General features: G+C 37.7%; 1 protein-coding gene across 3 annotated transcripts in view; it reads left to right on the plus strand.

Annotated features, from left to right (window-relative positions):
• SPATA16 (spermatogenesis associated 16) overlaps nt 1–20546 on the plus strand; it is a 275661-nt gene that overhangs the window by 192110 nt on the left and 63005 nt on the right. For all 3 annotated transcript variants that reach the window (XM_061415522.1, XM_061415539.1, XM_061415531.1), the window contains exon 6: nt 13516–13663. In XM_061415522.1, coding sequence (XP_061271506.1) covers nt 13516–13663 — 148 coding nt within the window. The remainder of the gene's footprint in view (nt 1–13515; nt 13664–20546) is intronic.

A 20546-nucleotide genomic window follows, 5' to 3' on the forward strand; every position in this document is an offset into this window, starting at 1 on the left:
CATCATATCAAACAAGAAAATAATCCTCAGCCACTCCTAAGAAATATGTATTTAGCACTCTTCTTCAGAAATATATACATATATATATTTATATATATATATATATATTTTTTTTTCATGGTGCTGGTTTTGTTTTGCAGTAATATCCGTAGGTGACAAAACAGAGTCAGCTTTTCCTTTTTTTTTTTTTTCTCCTAAAAAGCTTTTTGGGTTTCCGACAGTTCTTAAGGGAGAAAAAAAGTGACCTCTAAATTTCTTTTCATTTTCCTTCATTTGAGCATGATGTGAGTTTCAGCGATCTAAGGCAATTTGAGCCTTCTTTCACTTGAACAAATTTAGGTATAACTATTTAATTCCCAAAAATCCTGTGGCTATTCTGCTAGGTGGCCATGAGGTTGTTTTATTTACATAGAGGCTTTGCCTTCCAGTTCAAATTTGTGAACATGTGGATTCCTTCTTTGTTTTTGTTTGCATCTGAAAATCAAAAATTGCTATGAGCAAAACCAATTTTAGAAGAGTTTATGGTTATTTTTTATATTTCCCATAGATTTTATGGGTTATTGATTTATAAGCTTGCAGAGAAATTGAGGTCACTGTTTTTTTTTAGCAGTTGGAAATGTGGAATAACTACTCCATGAAATCATGAAATTTTTTAAGCTATGTTCACCCAGGTATGAGATAATCTGTAAAATGCAAAGCTTTTAATGTTTTTATTTATATTCAGCCATCCTTTTGATGGTATTGCACAGCAATTAAAAATAGATTCTCCTCTTTTCTTGAATTCCTATGATTGTACTTTCCTCACTAATTTGTGAAGATTGCCTGTTCTACCTGGGCTACAGTTCCTGATGGAATTATTTTCTTTTTCATAATTTCCTCTCTTCCAAATAATGAGACCTTGGCATTTCAAATGTCAACCTTTAACGTGTGGGATGATATACTTTTTCTCAGGATCACAAAGTAACTGTTAAACTAATCTATTTTTATCCAAGAAAAGCACAGGTGCTGTTTTATACAGCACAGTCTAAACTAGGAGTCAACAGCCTGTGAGAGACAAAAACCTCCAGAAGACCTTAGGAGAACTATTTCAAGCCCAACCCTAAAGGGATGGAAAACATCATAACTAACATGGCAAGTCTTCATTTCATTTATCTTTCATCAGGTAGAGGTTGGCCCGCTTTAAGATTAACATATGACACAAAGCAGAGAGAAAACTTTTGACTGGACACAGGTAACCTGGAATACAGTGGCAGGTCTCTTGAAGATAGCATTGCATTTCTTTTCACATCACTGGAAGTTGGATTTTGTTACTGTGGTCACAGAGTGTGTGTGGGTATACACATATTCTCTAAAGTGTCTATGTATGTGTATGTCATACACTGTGACAGGTCTGTTGTATTTCTCAGATGTAATTATCCCCCTCCTGAGATTTCCCGATGATGAGAAGTCATATACAGAAGGACTCCATGGACTATAACCCTCCAGGCTCCTCTGTCCATGGAATTCTCCAGGCAAGAATATTGGAGTGGGCAGCCATATCCTTCTCCAGGGGATCTTCCCAACCCAGAGATCAAAACTGTATTGCAGGCAGATTCTTTACCATCTGAGCCACCTGGAAAGCCCATATAGAAGAACACTTGCCCCATATTAATCATCTTCCTGCAACCTGTTGTCTTCTAAACTATAAGGCCCTCTGTGAGGAGCTACAGCCCAGAAAAGATTAGTGAAAGGCAAATTAAAGATATAAGAATGAAAAAGAATAGGTGTATGGTACCCAGGCAAGGGTGAAACTTGAGGGAGAAAAGAAATTACCAGGATGAGGAGTCTACCCAAAGTCTACTACTTTGAGTACTAGACTCCAGCACAATAAAGACACATCTCTACTTGATATTGTGATCCCTATTACTGGATTCCAACATCAAAATCCCTCCTAAGTCCTCCAGGGCCATGGATCTATTAGCTCCCAAGACAAGTAGTTTTTTCATTGGAAGGCTCTGCTAAAACATTTTTCCCTTCTACTAAGGGTTCTCATATTTATAATCCTATCTTAATGCCAAATGGGGCTACAGACTTCATTGATGAGCCCACATGGCATAAATGGCTCAGAACACAAGGCTCTGACTGATACACAACTGGCTTGAATCCCAACTCTGTCACAAAATAGCCGTGTGAACTACTGCATGTTATAACAGATAAAGAGTGAGGTTTTCTCATCTGTAAAGTGGGATGATAATGCTTATTTTCCAGGGCTGACTCAACAAATAAACAGAATAATTTATCTACAGCACTCAGCCAAGGTACAGTGAACATATTCAAATAATAAAAATGAGTTTTCCATATTTATCAATGAATTAAACAAAAATCCACATAGGCAGAGTCCAAGAGCAGGTTGAATTCTGGTGGCAGAGTCAGTTCATATAACTGATGTTTTGTCCCCAAGTTAAACATCCTTGGATTCTTTCAACTTCTTCTACAGTATACCTTTTGTTCAAAGGTGTCCTTGACTTTTCCACTCAAAGTTATCTTTCATAGTGGCCCGATATATGTATATATGTAAAAAGCAGTACAAGCCTGGAAACCCCGTTACCAAGTTCTTGTCCCTATATCACCATTAATCAGCTGTGAAACACCAGTCAAGAAATATAATCAAAAAACCATATACATAGAATAGGGAAAGGAATACCTACTTTCACACAACGGAACGAAGCATAGAGATGAAACACACAGCAAAAAAGGGTTCCAAACCATGTTGGTATCCACCACTGAACACAGGAGCTAAAGCTCATTAGTAATACCCAGTAATGAAATAATTACCTGTAATACAGCCATGTATTCATGTGATACCTTTTGGTGATTCATTTTAAGTCATCAAGAGTAAAAGCTCTGTGGCATCCTAAACAGTCTGGAGGCTGCTGAAACCCACACTTGTAGCTCTGACTTTCTATCGGCTGGTATTTCTCAAATGTGCATGTAGAAAATTATTCAGGGTCTTTAGTACAAGAACATACTTTGTATTCTATTTACAAATTATTTGTGCTTTGCCATTAAATAAGTTAGACCAACCCAAGCACATTATTGACTTCCCCATTAAGAAGCCTTTCATTTAATTTCTGTAAATGTTTCTCTTTGAGAAAGGCATGCTAATTGATAGCATATCCTAAATCTAATCAGCAGCCTGTAGACAAAACACTCTTACTGTGGCCAGTAGGAGTTAAGGATGAATACTCTATGTTAGGATCATTGTTGTGAAGAGGACCTTGACCTGGTTTAGTCTTAGTGCGGTCCATTTATTTCTTTGTTAGCATCAGAGTCAAATTATCCTTGTCTTTGATGACAGGAATAAGACAGTCATGAAAAAAGGAAATGAAAGCAATACTTGGTCTTATAATTCTAGGAAATAATCTACTTACAAAGATAACAATTCTCTCAGTGTAAGAGAAAGCACTGGTTTCAGAGAGTTGTGTTCTTGTCTTACTTCCATCTCTAATTTTGTGACTGCAAGTGAGTCACCAGAACTAACAAGAGCCTCAGTTTCCTTGGTTATAAAGTTGAATGATCTTAAAATAATATCTTACATCCCTTCCATCTCTTTTGCTTCATGCTGAAGAGGCATGGAAATAAAATTTTACTATGAAATATAAATGATTAAAAACAAATACAGGGTAAATTTTAGCCACTAAGTGCTGAAGTTATTCAGCTAATGGAGACATAAATATAATCAAAACCTTAACCCTAACCAGACTGGACAGTAAACAGTGGAATACATTTACACAGACAATATGTGGATACATATACGTATATAGTTATATGTTCTAAAATCCTACAACACTCACATACACTGCAAAACTAAGGAAATATTTCATAATTTAAAATGGTAGTTCTTGTGACTGTTTTAAACAAGACAGGTTGCAAAGTAGAGAATTCAAAACTGCTATATAAAAATGTGCTTTCCTTGGTACAAGTAACCTGTTCATACAATATTTGGTAATTTCCAGAAAACACAAATAAAACTTTAAATACTTATATTTAAACTGTATGAAGATATTTACAATGTTCATATCACTGAGCTAATAAATGTAATGGAAAAGCTGCCAAATATTCCTTTATACTAGAAAAATACACAACTTACAATGAAGGTTGCTTAATAAAAGAACTCTCATAAATCCAAGGCAATATTTCTGCATTAAAATGTTGATTATCAGGGCAGGGCAAACTATTATATATTTTATTCTGACATATCATATTAATAAAATTAGCATAAAAATCTCAATACTGGCTAGTTTCTAAATGACACTATGAAGCAGTTTATAGGTAAGTCTCAAGGCAAGATATTCTGCTCCTTAAGAGAATCTACTCTTTAGATTAAGTCTAAATTTCAAAAAAGTTGAAGTCTTTCGAATTAAATTCATATATATTTAAAAAGGATAAAGTTTGAAAAATATTGCTTAACAATTTTATTTTTCTGTGTTCTAGAAAATACTAGGTGTCATTCCAAATTTCATCATTATTAATATTAACAAAGAGCCATATTAACCACTAAGGACTAAAGGTTCCCTCTCAATCATTTATAGCTTTCAAATATAGCATTGGTTCCTTTGAATCTAATAGTGTCAACTGAAGATAAAACAATACAATCATAATATTTATCCACTAGGATGAATCCACTTACTTATATGGACTTTAGGAAAATTAAAGCATAAGATATATAGAAACATTTATCACACTGCTAAATGAGAAGTTATTTCATCTTAAAATATCTTTTTTCTTTACTTTTTTTTATAATACATAAGACTTAGTAGGAAAAAAAATGGATTATGAGAGAGATTCCAATCTTCCTTGAATAGTGTTTGTGTATTAAGGTAGACTAACTACTACAACAAACAACTCCAGGGCGTCCCTGGTGGATCCATGGTAAAGAATCCACCTGCCAAAGCAGGAGACATGAGTTCAATCCCTGGTCTGGGAAGATCCCACATGCCACGGAGCAGCTAAGTCCATGCACCACAACTGTTGAGCCTGGGTGACACATCCACTCAGCCCATGCACCCTAGAGCCTGTGCCCCTCAACAAGAGAAGCCACCACAATGATAAGCTGGCACACTGCAACTAGAGCAGCCCCTGCTCGCTGCAACTAGAGAAAAGCCCATGCAGCAATGAAGACCCAGCACAGCCCAAAAATAAAATAAATACATACATTAAATTATTTTTTTAAAACCTCCAAAATTCTAGTAACTTAATAAATGTTGATTTCTCACTTACAATACACTCCAATGTGGGTGTTCCTGGCTGATTGTCCTCCAGTCAGCAACAGGAGAACCTGTACTCCTTCCATCCTGTAGCTCCATCTTCATCCACATCCTGGGAGTCTTCCTCTCTAGGTAGCTGATAAGGAAAGAAAATAGATCATACTAGGCAAGTTTTATGGGCTAAATTTGGAAAGAATATCATTCCTGCCTACATTCCATTGGCCCACACTCAGCCACATGGCCACACCTAACTACAAGGGAAAATGCCTAACCAGGTGTCCAGGAAATGGGTAGGTAGGTAAATAAATAGATCTATATATGTTCTAAAGTTCTGCAGCACTTACATATACTGCAAAACTAAATTAAATACTTCAGAATTTAAGATGGTATGTCTACTATGGCTGTTTTAAACACGAGGATAAAGCTGAGGAAATAAAAACATAATTTTCCAAAGAGAATGTGAAATAGAATATTTGAAAACCTAATTCTAAATTCTATAAAATTAAAAAGCTGTTAATCCTTAGAAAAGTCACTTATGCCTCTCCAAGTCACTTAAGCCATCTGCAATTCAGTGAATTGAACTGGAAAATTCCCAAGATTCCTTCCAGGTTTAATCCTGTAAGTAAAGCAATTTACTGCAATTATGGGCAACCCCAATAATGGGAACATTAAAGGAATAATTTGATAATAATCTATAATAACTTTATCACATTTTCTAATTAGCAGTGACAGGAATTCTACTCACTGAACCACCATCATTGGACACATAGTTAAAAGGTTACAATTTATCCAAATCCTCCAGCAAAAGGGGGGAAATTTTTATAATCCCATCATCCTGGAAATGTCTGAGGATTATGGTTACTGCAAGATTTATCCTGGGTGCTTTAAGTCCTCTTAAAAATTTACCAGGAAGAATCAACCCACTTGGATTTAGAAGAAGGAGATAAATTTTGTTTCTTTTCTTTTTCTCTAGTCATCATTTTCCACTACTTTGATTGCTTTTCCTTTATTCTTGATAGAGTATCTCTCTTCCCTATTTCTCCAGGTCTTTCTTGGTTTACAATTATCCTGGGCAAGTTGAGTTCTGAAGTAGCAAATGCTCTTTTTTGCTTAGCTAAAGTATAAGGAGAAATTATTATGTTACTGTTTGTAGAGGAAGTGAGCTGCCCACATATACTCTTGGTTTGTATAACTAGAGCTTTAAAACTTGATAACATGAGGATAACAATAGAGAATTATTCAGTTCAGTTCAGTCGCTCAGTCGTGTCCGACTCTTTGCGACCCCGTGAATCGCAGCATGCCAGGCCTCCCTGTCCATCACCAACTCCCAGAGTTCACTCAGACTCACGTCCATTGAGTCAGTGATGCCATCCAGCTGTCTCATCCTCTGTCGTCCCCTTCTCCTCCTGCCCCCAATCCCTCCCAGCATCAGAGTCTCTTCCAATGAGTCAACTCTTCACATGAGGTGGCCAAAGTACTGGAGTTTCAGCTTTAGCATCATTCCTTCCAAAGAAATCCCAGGGCTGATTTCATTCAGAATGGACTGGTTGGATCTCCTTGCAGTCCAAGGGACTCTCAAGAGTCTTCTCTAACACCACAGTTCAAAAGCATCAATTCTTCGGTGCTCAGCCTTCTTCACAGTCCAACTCTCACATCCATACATGACCACAGGAAAAACCATAGCCTTGACTAGACGGACTTTTGTTGGCAAAGTGATGTCTCTGCTTTTCAGTATGGTATCTAGGTTGGTCATAACTTTCCTTCCAAGGAGTAAGAGTCTTTTAATTTCATGGCTGCAGTCACCATCTGCAGTGATTTGGGAGCCCCCAAAATAAAATCTGACACTGTTTCCACTGTTTCCCCATCTATTTCCCATGAAGTGATGGAACCAGATGCCATGATCTTCGTTTTCTGAATGTTGAGCTTTAAGCCAACTTTTTCACTCTCCACTTTCATTTTCATCAAGAGGCTCTTTAGTTCCTCTTCACTTTCTGCCATAAGGGTGGTGTCATCTGCATATCTAAGGTTATTGATATTTCTCCCAGCAATCTTGATTCCAGCTTGTGCTTCTTCCAGTCCAGCATTTCTCATGATGTACTCTGCATATAAGTTAAATAAGCAGGGTGACAATATACAGCCTTGACGTACTCCTTTTCCTATTTGGAACCAGTCTGTTGTTCCATGTCCAGTTCTAACTGTTGCTTCCTGACCTGCATACAGATTTCTCAAGAGGCAGGTCAGGTGGTCTGGTCAAATGTGAACACCTAATTTCAAAGCTTCTTTTTGTGTAGCAGCAAAGAAAGCAAAACTAATAGCAATGCACACAAGAGCAGGTTATGCAAACTGATTGTGCTCCCTATTCTCTGCATACGTGAGACATTTATTGACATCAGAAAACCTCACACATTGGGAAAGAATGACACAATTGCAGAAAATTTTTGTCAAGTTAAAAATGACCATTTGAAATCTGCCTTCATTTTCAGTGCACTTACTTTTTTTTTTTTTTTACAAGCTTCAATTTCTCACCTCTTTATTTTCAAAACCAAGGAAAATCTTTGGTGGTAAAAAGTAAATTAAAATTCATATTTTAATATCTATCATTATTATAAAATATCCCAGTTAAAAAAAAAATCTTTGCATTTAAAATCTTCAGTTTGCCCACATTCAATTATTCATTAAAATCTACAAACAATAAATACCGATGAAGGTATGGAGAAGAGAAAACGCTTCTACACTGCTAGTGGAAAAGTAAATTGGTGCAGCCACCACGGAGAAAACTAAAAGTTGCCATATGATTTAGCAATCCCACTCCTGGGCATATATCCAAGCAAAGCTACAATTCAAAAAGATACATCCACCCCTATGCTCATAGCAGCATTATTCACAACAGCCACAACACGGAAACAAACTAAATGTCCATCATCAGATGAATGGATGAAGATGTGGTACATATATACCTTGGAATACTACTTGGCCATAAAAAGTAATGAAATAATGCCCTTTGCAGCAATATCAGTGGACCTAGAGATTGTAATAGTAAGTGAAGTAAGTCAGAAAGAGAAAGCAAATACCATATGATATCACTAATATCTGGAATCTAAAATATGCCACAGGACTTCCCTGGTGGCTCAGTGGTGAAATATCCACCTGTCAATGCCGGAGACTTGAGTTCGATCCCTGGTCCAGGAAGATCCCACAAGCTATGGAGGAACTAAGCGCATGTGCCAAAACTGTTGAACCTGTGCCCCAGAGCCCAGGAGGCAGAAGTACTGAGCCCACACGCCACAACTATTGAAGTCCATGAACCCTGGAGCCCATGCTTTGCAACAAGAGAAGCCACCACAGTGAGAAGCCTGCACACAGCAACTAGGCTGCCCTCTACTCTCCACAACTAGAGAAAATAGAGATGGCTGTCTTCATGCAGCAATAAAGACACAGCACAGCCAAAAATAAATAAATAAATTATATATGAACTTATCTATGAAACAGAAACAGACTCACATAGAGAATAGACCTGTGATTGCTGGGGGAGGAAGGTGCAGGGAGGAATGGATTGGGAGTTTGGGATCAGCAGATGTGAACTATTATAGTAGTGAATGGATAAACAGCAAGGTCCTACTGTGTAACACAGGGAACTATATTCAATATCCTGTGATAAACCACAGTGGAAAAGAAAATGGAAAAAAATGTATATGTACATATACATATATAAGTGAATCACTTTACTGTACAGCAGAAATACAACAATGTAAGTCAACTATGTACTTAGTCACTAAGCCATTGCTCACTCTTTGCGACTCCATGGACTGTAACCCTCCAGGCTCCTCTGTCCATGGAATTTTCCAGGAAAGAATACTGGAGTGGTTGCCATTTCATTCTCCAGGGGATCTTCCCACCCAGGGATCAAACTCACATCTCCTACAGCTCCTGCATTGTAGGCAGATTCTTTACCACCAGTGTCACCTACTTCAATAAAATAATTTTTTAAAAAAATGGACATAGATTGCTCATGAAAAACAAGCCAAATTCTAAATTATTACTGCCATCACAAAATGAAAACCTGATATTTTGGTGCCCAACCAAAAACAATAAAAAATTCCCACTATTTTAAATAATAATAATAAGTATTTTAAAGCTAATTTTTCTAGACTTAGACTACTTCACAAATAAATTAGTCAACAATATACCAGAAATGTTACATATGTGTGTGTACATTTATATTTTAAATATATGTGTTTAAAACTTTATATGTAAATATATATTTAAAATTACATTGCACTATTTCTTCTTGGGGCTGTAGTAATTTCATCTGAGAAAGTGTCTCCATTGAAAGTTCAATTTTATTCTTACACAGTCTGCTCACTCACTCACTTCTTTACTCATCTTCAAGATGGAGAGCAGAAGCCACAAAAGAACCCCAGTTCTACTGACTCTGAGTGAAGAGAGAGGGAGGGTATATACTCCATCATATACCCTCCTGAGTGAAGAACACTGTGAAAGCCTACATGACATGTCTTGAGCATTAAGCCAAGAGCACAATGCCTTAAACAAGCAGATCAAACTGTCGTGAAAACCGCTCTTCTGCCACTTGCAAAAACAAAAGCTGGTATAGGCTCTTGGGCATGAGTCTTCCTGTCCTGCTGTGTGATGGCTTAAAGGCAAAGCTATTCTGCCAGCATCACTTAAGCTGCCAGCAATTGAAAGAGAAATGGGATGGAGAGAATGTTTTCTTCTGTCTTGGCCTTACTGGGATACTGTTAATACCTTTCTGGAAGCAAAGTAGAGGATTAAATACCTTCACTAAAATTATTTGATCCAGAATTTAAAGCAACATATCCTTCACCAAGCTATTCAGAGAGACCGCCAGAAAGGCTATTTGGATGTTAGGAAGTGTTATGGGCTGAACCATGTCCCCTGCAAAATTCATACGCTAGTCCTAACCCCAGGCTGTAGATGGTGATTGTATTTGCAAATAGGGTCTTTAAAAAAGTAATTAAGTTAAAACGAGGTCTTTAAATGGGATTTAATCCAATATAAAGCCTTTGACTGTGAGGATCACAACAAACTGTGGAAAGCTCTTAAAGAGATGGGAATACCAGACCATCTTACCTATCTCCTGAGAAACCCGTTGCCTGATCAAAAAGCAACAGTTAGAACTGGACTGGTTCAAAATTGGGCAAGGAGTACGACAGGGCTCTCTGTTGTCTCCCTGTTTGTTTAACTCATACGCTTAGCACATGATGAGAAATGCCCAGCTGGATGAGTTGTAAGCTGGAATCAAGATAGGTGGGAGAAACGTCAACAACCTCAGATATGCAGATGATACCACTCTAATGGCAGAAAGTGAAGAGGAACTAAAAAGCCTCTTGATAAGGATGAAAGAGGAGAGTGAAAAGGCTGGCTTAAACCTCAATATTCAAAAAGCTAAGATCATGGCTTCCAGTCCCATCACTTCATGGCAAATAGACAGGGAATTGGACTCCTAAATCATTGCAGAAGGAGACTGTAGCCATGAAATTAAAAGATGCTAGCTCCTTAGAAGAAAAGCTATAATAAACCTAGACAGCATATTAAAAAGCAGAAACATCACTTTGCCAACAAAGGTCCATATAGTCAAAGCTACGGTTTTTCCAGTAGTCATGTACGGATGTGAGAGTTGGTTCATAAAGAAGGCTAAGTGCCAAAAATTGATGCCTTCGAACTGTCGTGCTGGGGAAGACTCCTGAGAGTTCCCTGGACAGCAAGGAGATCAAACCAGTCAACCTTAAAGGAAATCAACCCTGAATACTCATTGGAAGGGCTAATGCTGAAGCTGAAGTTCCAGTATTTTGGACATCTGATGCAAAGAGCCAACTCTTTGGAAAAATCCCTGATGCTGAGAAAGATAGAGGGCAGAAGGAGAAGAGGGTATTGGAGGATGAGATGGTTGGATGGCATCACTATGCAATTGATACGAATTTGGGCAAACTCCAGAAAGTGGTGAGGGACAGGGAGGCCTGGCGTGCTGTAGCCCATGGGGTTACAAAGGGTCAGACATGACTGGGTGACTGAACAACAACAATCCAATATGACCAGTGTAAGAGGAGATTAGAATACAGACACACACAGAGGGAAAAACATGTGAAGACACAGGAGAAGGTACCTGGCCATCTACTAGCCAAAGAGAGAGGTCTAAAAAGAAATCAACCCTGCAGACACCTGGATCTCAGACTTATAGCCACTGGAACTATGATAAAATAAATTTATGTTGTTTCAGCCACCCAGTCTGTGAAACTTTGTTATGGCAGGCCTAGCAAACTCACACAGGAACTAGGAGCCTACAAAAGGCAGTGAAGGCAGATCAACACCTTCAAACTGAAATCTAGAACAACTTCCTTCTTCAGCACCTCACTCCACACGAATCCAGGTACAACTACTTACCTTCTTGGTCTGGACAGGCCATCCCAGAATTAGTTGCACCAATAAATATATTCCAGCATATTCCACGTTCCAGCAATAAACAATGAAGCACGAAGTTGGAGAAAATATTCTCCTACCCAATAAAAAGGATATTTATTTTTTGTTGGAAGACCAGAACCTGGTACCTAAACAGCTTGAGTTCTTAATCCACGTCTCTGAATTCCAGACCTGCTGCCTGCATTGCCCTTTGTAAGCCTTCCATCGTCGCATCCAGGCCTTAGCATCCAGACCTGCTGCACCCTCAGAATCCACTGCTTCATAATCCATGGCTCCCTCCATCGAGTTGCTGGCTCTGGATTTGGCATCACAATCATATTCTTTGTTCCCCTTCCAGTTCATCAAACCTGGAAAGGACAGTCTTGTGGACAAGTTCTTTCCTTCAGCCATTCAGAAATTTGCCCCACAACAAATTTAAGTTGTAAGTTAGAAAACTGATCATAGAGGCCATTTGGAGTCACTGAGGAATGAAGTAGGATATCAACAAATTAAATTAAGTCTCTCAGTTTAAAATCAATTCCTTACTGAGTTTAATATTAGCCTAAAACTTGTTTAACAATACACCATGCCGGTAATACGGAGAAGGCAATGGCACCCCACTCCAGTACTCTTGCCTGGAAAATCCCATGGATAGAGGAGCCTGGTAGGCTGCAGTCCATGAGGTCGCTAAGAGTCGGACACGACTGAGCGACTTCACTTTCACTTTTCACTTTCACACATTGGAGAAGGAAATGGCAACCCACTCCAGTGTTCTTGCCAGGAGAATCCCAGGGATGGGGGAGCCTGGGGACTGCCGTCTATGGGGTCGCACAGTGTCGGACATGACTGTAGCGACTTAGCAGCAGCAGCAGCAGCATGCCGGTAATAATAAAGTTGCTGTTTGTTAAATGATTTTCTTTGTTGGAAACTTCAAATCTATTATTTTTCCTTATTGGTTGTTGACACTCTGAGTTGTCAGGGGAAAAACTATTCCTATAAGTATATATGAATTTTTATAATATTCTTTTATGCTATTTTCAGAAAAATGAGATAACTATAGACAGTTCCACTTTTTATTCAATTGTCAAAGCTTGTTAGAAGGAAAAGTTGTAGGAAAGGAATAATTCCTTTTTAAAACTTCACATAACTTCCCTTTTGGTCTGTTTCAAATAGTAATGGACCTTGTTAAAACAGGAAGCTCTGGGTGATGACAAGCTTTATCAAGAATGGTACCATACATGAACAAAGAAAATTTAAAGAAATTCTTAAATAGCTGAATCCATCTCAAATGGCTTGGCCATTGTGATCTGCAGGGAAGGAAAGCTTTGCTAGGAGGGAATTTAGAAAGGTTTTTTTTTATACCTCCAAAAGACTTTGCCAGGTATTGGAAGAAGAAAAATATAGTTTGTCTAGCTTGTCAGGTTATTTATAGACAATACTTAAATCTAGATATTTTAATTACTTTTTTAAAGAACAAATTGCTCATCAGTGTCTGTTCATAGGATAATTATATTAGGCTTAAGAATTTGATGTTTCAAACCAAGTTAAAAATGACACCTCAGAAAACAGAATTTTTATTTTTATCTTAAAGCAAGCTCAGTTTAGAGGTGTCTGTTTACAAACTTTCTCCATTTAATTGGTTTTCCTAATATGAAATAGTATTTCCAGAACTAATTAAAAGTTCATTCTAATGAATATTCAAGACCAAAATGTTATCTCTGCAGTACAGTATATAGATTTTTAAATCATCCATAAAGGTAATTATATTTTTTTTACATTCTTAAAAAGTCATATATTGTTATTGATGCCAAATGGGTTATTTGCTTTCTCTTAGGCCATGATTGAGGAAGCCATCACCAGAGCAGAATCTTTCTCAGTTATGTACACACCATTTGCAACAAAAATCAGAGCTGATAAAATAGAAAAAGTAAAAGAAGTTTTCACAAAAATTCATCCTGCATATGTGGAGTTTATCTACACAGGTAAGAATCAGTATCTTCAAAGTATCAGCTGATGCTTTATTTTCATAAAAAACAAATACAGGGATGTTTCTGATTTTTGTTATTTCTATTTTAAGGATTTTTTTTATTATTAATCTGTTGAGTTGAAAGACTATGGTTTTTCCAGTGGTCATGTATGGATGTGAGAATTGGACTGTGAAGAAAGCTGAGCACCGAAGAATTGATGCTTTTGAACTGTGGTGTTGGAGAAGACTCTTGAGAGTCCCTTGGACTGCAAGAAGATCCAACCAGTCCATCCTAAAGGAGATCAGTCCTGGGTGTTCATTGAAAGGACTGATGCTGAGGCTGAAACTCCAATACTTTGGCCACTTCATGCAAAGAGTTGACTCATTTGAAAAGACCCTGATGCTGGGAGGGACTGGGGGCAGGAGGAGAAAGGGATAACAGAGGATGAGGTGGCTGGATGGCATCACCAACTCGATGCACACTAGTTTGGCTGAGCTCTAGGAGTTGGTGATGAACAGGGAGGCCTGGCATGCTGCGATTCATGGGGTCACAGAGTCGGACACAACTGAGCGACTGAACTGAACTGAACTGAGTTGAAATAGAAAGTTATTTCTAGGTTTTATGTAGAGCTAGCCTTATAGGTCTGGTGTAATATCCCTTGTGTCATTGGTAATGTTTCTTTTTTTAAGAGGAGAGGTAACACTTAGAAACTCTAAGATTTTTTTTTAAAATGAAGGAGTAACTTGTGTAAAATTTCACCTTTTTTCATATCCTTCATCAGTAGACTAGGTGATTCTAGTACTTTCCTGAAGAAGAAATTTTTTCTCTAGTCCCTTCTCTTTCTATTTTCCTTGCTCCATCTATCTCATACCTCAAATGTGCCTCTTTTTTTTTTTTTTTTAAATGTTCTTCAGCCACTGGTATCCAAAGGAGATCTGGATAGTCAAATGTATACAAAGAACACAACACTTGTGGTGTTCTTTTTTGCTCTTTTTGTCTCTGGAGGCCAATTGCTTTTATTCATTCAATACTTTCTACCATGTTCCAAATGTTATTCTAAATTAAGAATTTTCTTGTATTAAATTAAGAGCCAATCCCTAACAGAGATAGAAATATCTAGTTATCTAAGATACTAAGAGTTGTCAAAAGCTTTTGTTATTGCCGTTTTACTGTCTTTAAATCATTGACTCAAAACAATATTAAAGACCATTTGTTACTTCCAAAATTAAAAGCCCATCAACAATGACTACCATGTTAAGCAAAATCTCTAAGTACATACACCTAATATTGTATCTTCCTGTTAAGCCCCCCACGTTCCTTTTGCTAGGGTTTTGGAGTCAAATCACTGATTTATATGATCAATAACACTCCATTAGTGATCACTTTTAAGGTGCCAACTACCCAACATTCATTATCTCTTGTTACTCTCATAACTCAAGTGACTAAGATGATTCTCAGGTAGAAATGAGAACAGTAACCAGAAGAAACAAACAGTTTTTCCAAAGATACACAGAAAACCACCACATCAGTGGTGGCGAGCCTTGGATTTGAATCCATGTCGTCGCATGGACATGGATTGTACCCCGTCATTGGGGTACCTTATTTCCATCTGATAGAAGCCAAGATGGGACTAAAGCATGAACTTTAGGTCCTATGGAATCTGTTTCTTCCACAATGCCTCAAGCTCTTCAGAAAAAAAGATATTTTAAAAATATAACCAGTAAAACCTTAAAGAACAATGAAAATTTGAAGGCATAGAAAGAGAAGAAATCACACTCTATAATGACCACTGATGATAATTTACTTAATTTGAGCATTTTTAAGAGAGTAGATAAAAATATTTCAGAACTCACAATTTTTGTCAATTGTTATAAACCACTTATCATTTTGTTATGGATATCTTCAGAGGGCTTTGGGGAGGAAAAGAGAGAAATCAAGAGCACACACAAGTTATGTCAATCTAGTATCATGGAAAATTAATAAGATTCAGTTATTTCCACATCTGCTCTCAGATCCATTGGTAATGAAGAGAGATTCATTGAGGAGATCACCGATTTGCCAATTTCTCTACTGGTAGAATAAATTTAGTTATATTTAACCTACTTCACAGAGAAGTTATGAAGATTAATTAATACTTAGGAAGCACTGTTGCCACTGAAGATTTAAAAACAATAATAACATTAATGAGCCAGATTCATGTCTCATGTGACTCCATCAAACTTGTTATCAAGATGAATTATGATTTGTTGGCAAGGCGATTCATGCTAAAGAATCTTATACTATGAAAGAGAAGATAATTATAAGTTACTGATGATTGTTTCTATTATTTTATAATTACTAATTGCTGGATTGTGACAGTGCTGTATGAGAACAGAGAGAGAAAAGACGCAGTCTCTGAAGGAGAAAGGGAGGTAGAGAAGGCAATCTTGAATTTTAAATTTCATAAGGACTGGTTGGGTTCTTTGCTCTGTATGATGGGTACTTTGGGTTAACAGACTATTACATTGATGACGTGCATTATTTGCCTCTGTTGCACTGATTAAAGGGTCTCTCCAAAGCTATTGCTGGAATGACGGTGAATCCACTATTACTAACTGTATGTGTGAGTCTTAGTGGCATCTCGTCTTTTCCCCTCAGGTAATTCCAAGGTGAGGAAGAGAGGAGGTCAGATGTGATCTTTAGCTTCTGTATATTTCTCACAAGAGGTGCAGAGTGATGATTTGGGCAGGTATCAGTAGCTAAAGGCAGTAGCTAGACAGTGAGTCATACAAAGAAAGATAGGGCCTAGAAGAACAATGGTTTGTTGTGGCGAGCATGCTCAGTCACGACTGACTCTTTGCAACCTTATGGACTGTAGCCCACCAGGCTCTTCTATCCATGGAATTTTCCAGGCAAGAATCGTCAAGTGGACTGTCATTTCCTCCTCCTCCGAAGATCTTGCCAACCCAGGGATCAAACTCTCACCTTGTGTCTCCTGCATTGGCTGTGGATTTCTTTACCACTGATTGACCTGGGAAGCCCCAGGATTCTCCTTTTATCTGCTTTGATAGAATTTAAGAAGCTTCTATGTTGCCAAAAATGTATTCAGTTACTTATTTCAACAAGTAGCCATGCAGTGTAACTGGACAGTTACACAGCAAATGTGTACAAACGTAAGAATTTTTTTTAACCTACACATTTGCCTTTGATCTGCCCAGAGCCAAAAATGTATTCTCTCCCACCCCACGGGACACAATCCCATCCAATCATTTCTAAAATTTAGATTCTCTTCAGTAATTATCTGATCCAATTCACCATTTTTCCCCCCTTTCCATGGGACTTTCTTCTCCTTCTACTCTGGTTTCAACACTCTTGCTTGTGCGTGTGTTCTCAGTCACCTCAGTAGTGTCTAACTCATTGTGATCCACCGCACTGTAGCCTGCCAGGCTCCTCTGTCCATGAGATTCTTCAGGCTAACATCCTGGAGTGGGTTGCTATAACCTCCTTCAAAGGTCTTCCCAACCCAGGGATCTAATCTCCTGTATTGCAGGTGGATTCTTTACCTGCTGAGCCATCAGGGAAGCCCAGAAGCCTGAGGGCATGTGAGGAAAGAGTCCTCTTCCAAAGTCTGGTGCAGGCTGGCACAGCTGCTGATTACACGGCTAGTGCAACTTGAGACAGTTTTGTTAGTTTGAGCAGGACCTGATGGGGTCACTTTTATGTGACCTCATCAGGTCACCCAAGGGCACCTATATGAGTTCCCATACTGCTTTCTGGTGCAGATTCTTTTTATATGTACATCAGCCACCCTATAACACAAATTGGCCCAGACAAGAGCTACCTTCTAAGATCCCCTCTCCCTGCCAGAATGCTAATTCTAGATCCCACTCTAGAGATTTCCTCTTCTCCCCTGGAGACTGGAAGTCACTTTAGTCCTCTCTCCAACTTGCTGTGTTATTCTGCCATTTCTCTTATCCTTTTTTCCATGCTCCAGAATCCCAAGATCCTCAGGACAAGAAGATCTACAATGGTGATGAGTTGTATATTCAGCTACTTATTTATTCATCAAACATTTGTTAAGTACATATATTCCAGACAATATACTAGGTAGTGCTACAATATACCTGACTTTAATCATTTATACTTCAGGGTGAAAGTTGGACTGTATCTTTCCTCTCTTCTAAAGAATATTTCAATTAAAACCTAAGCTCAAATTATGGAATGGAAGACTGATTCTAATTAAAAGAATGGTGGAGGAGAAAACAGATGAAAGAGCAGTTTGGGATTAGAAGTCCTAATCAAAAGTGGCAAAGACTAGCTAGTTGTTTACCAAACTATTTTCTTTTCCCCCTACATGCATAACCAGAAGACATTTCCAGCTTTCTTTACACTTCAGTGAGGTTGGTGACTCAATAACAGACAGTGTTTGAATGTGGATAGAAATAATATATGCCACTCGCAGGCCTGACCTATAAACTTCTGCCATATAGAATTCTCTTTCCCTTGCTACTGACTGAGTGGGTAGAACTGCAGAACTAAAGAAGCTACGAGGCAAAAGAAACTTAGATCCCTGAATGACCATATGGAAGGCAACCCACTGAATACCTACACAAATTAAAAAAAAAAAAAATTATCTTGTCTCAGATCACTGAGATTTGGAGATTCTCTGTTAAATCAGGTGACTTAACTCTAACAGACTACCTTACATCATAACTAGTAGATGCTTTCCTACTCCATCTACAGTGTACACAATAAATTCATGTGAACTCAATGGAGAAAGAATAAACATCCCCCCTATGTGCAGTCAAACTCACTCTCAGAAACACTCAGTTTGTGTACATACCCTTCTACCTCCCACTCACTCATCCTTCCTTGAACAACTACAGGTGGATGTTCTCATACATATGTGTTTGTATCCACTCAAAGAAAGGGAACATTTCAGGAGAGACACAGATGCCCCACAGGAGACAGAACACAATTACACAGTTTGCATTCCAGCAGGGAAAACTGAGGTCACAAGTAGGAGTTTTAGAAGTCATCTAAATCAACAGTCAACAGATGAAGGTCATAAAATCTGTACCTTGAAGATATTGGATAAAAAGTCTACTTATCAAAGTTCTACAGGATAAGTAGGTATTATCATTAAAACTTGGAGACTAATACATTTAGCTCTCCCAGCAGAGGCTGGCACACAAACCTCCAACTCAGAAACTCTGCCCAACTCCAGGTCACCTTCAGCAAGCACACACAGTATTGAGTTCATTACTCTGTGGTCATGTGACAATGCTGTGAGCCCAGTAATAGCTAGCAGAGGTGATGGTGATAAGCAAGAAGAGTATTCGTTATAGAGATCCCCCAGGCAGTGTGTTCTTTTCTAGCTAACCCCTAATTCACACTCACCCTTATCAGGGATTTTCACATGAAAAATAAATTACAAAAGGAAAAAACTGTAAAAAACTCATTTTGAAATTCATAGAGGTCTAAATAGTTTTAATATTTTATTAAATAGACCAACTAAATTAGTGATTTATTATGAGAAAAACTCACTTCACCCTCAGTGCTGTGCTTAGTTACTCAGTTATGTCTGACTCTTTGCAAGCCCATGGATTGTAGCCCACCAGGCTCCCCTGTCCTTGGAATTCTCCAGGCAAGAGTACTTGAGTAGGATGTCATGTCCTTCTCCAGGGGATCTTCCCAACCCAAAGACTGAACCCAGGTCTTCCACATTGCAGGCGGATTCTTCACTGATTGAGCCACCAGGGAAGCCTCCCTCAGTGGCAAGCACTAAGACCATATTTATGTTGCCCTTATAACCTCTACAAGACTGATAAGGGAGGGTCAATATTCAAATCTGCCTCGTCACACAACCAGGCTTATATATCCTCAGGAATTCACTGTGCATTCTTTGCTATGTGGGGAATGTGGTAAGACCCACCAAAATCTTAAAGCTATATTATAATAGAGCTATATTGTACTACATCTCATGGAGGAAAAAAATTACTGAATTTTAGTAGTGTAGCTATCCATTTTTCTTATTTAAGGAAAAATCTAGTTTGATTCATGCAGAGTAGTCAGCATATATAAAACAAATAATAATTCACTAACCCTAGAATTATTATGTTTTCATTTATAAAGATTTTGCTTGAGATTTTTATTCATAGATTCCAATGAAATAATGCAATTCTCTATAGTTCTTATTCTTGCATGGTTGTATTTTAATAATAATAAAGTAATACAATAAGCATATCCTGTCTCCACTTGATGAAAATATCAAGATTTATTTGCTAAATAAATAAATATTCAGTAATGGATCTGTGCTTAGTAATGTTTAATAGAAAAGTTTTCTGGATCAGATATCAATTACTTTAACACTTAGGTGGATAGAGTCATATTTTGTCTTTCCAATGTAATTTAATTCCCAAGAGTAAATATGTATGTTCAGAGAAATAATATATTGTTTTAAAATAGACCTTTAAAAATTGCTTTTCACTGAAATTTATAACCTTGTTCTTGTTCAGTCATCATTTACCAGTAAGGATAATACAGTCTTATGCTCTCTAAAATGTGAAGTTAAAATTCCTTATTTTATTCTTTCTTCTTCTATAATTTTAGCATGATAAAGAACTTCCAAAATTAAACTATTTTCCTCCTCTTTCTAACTCACTTTATCAAATGGAAAAGTTTATGGAACTAAAGAGCCTACATGTCCAATATTATTATGAAAGTGTTACAGCCAGATTGGTTAAAAAGATAAATAATCTCATGTTTGTACCACAAGAATTCTTTGTAGAAATAGAGAATCATTCCCAAAGTAAAGAAATTCCTCACATACAGGGCAAAAGTCTCTGTTCTTAAAATATTAAGCTGTTGGTCTCCCCAATGGGAAGAGTGGTGTTCCAGCACTATTCTGTCTAATGAG

This window comes from Bos javanicus, chromosome 1, assembly GCF_032452875.1.
Source record: "Bos javanicus breed banteng chromosome 1, ARS-OSU_banteng_1.0, whole genome shotgun sequence".
NCBI lineage: Eukaryota > Metazoa > Chordata > Mammalia > Artiodactyla > Bovidae > Bos > Bos javanicus.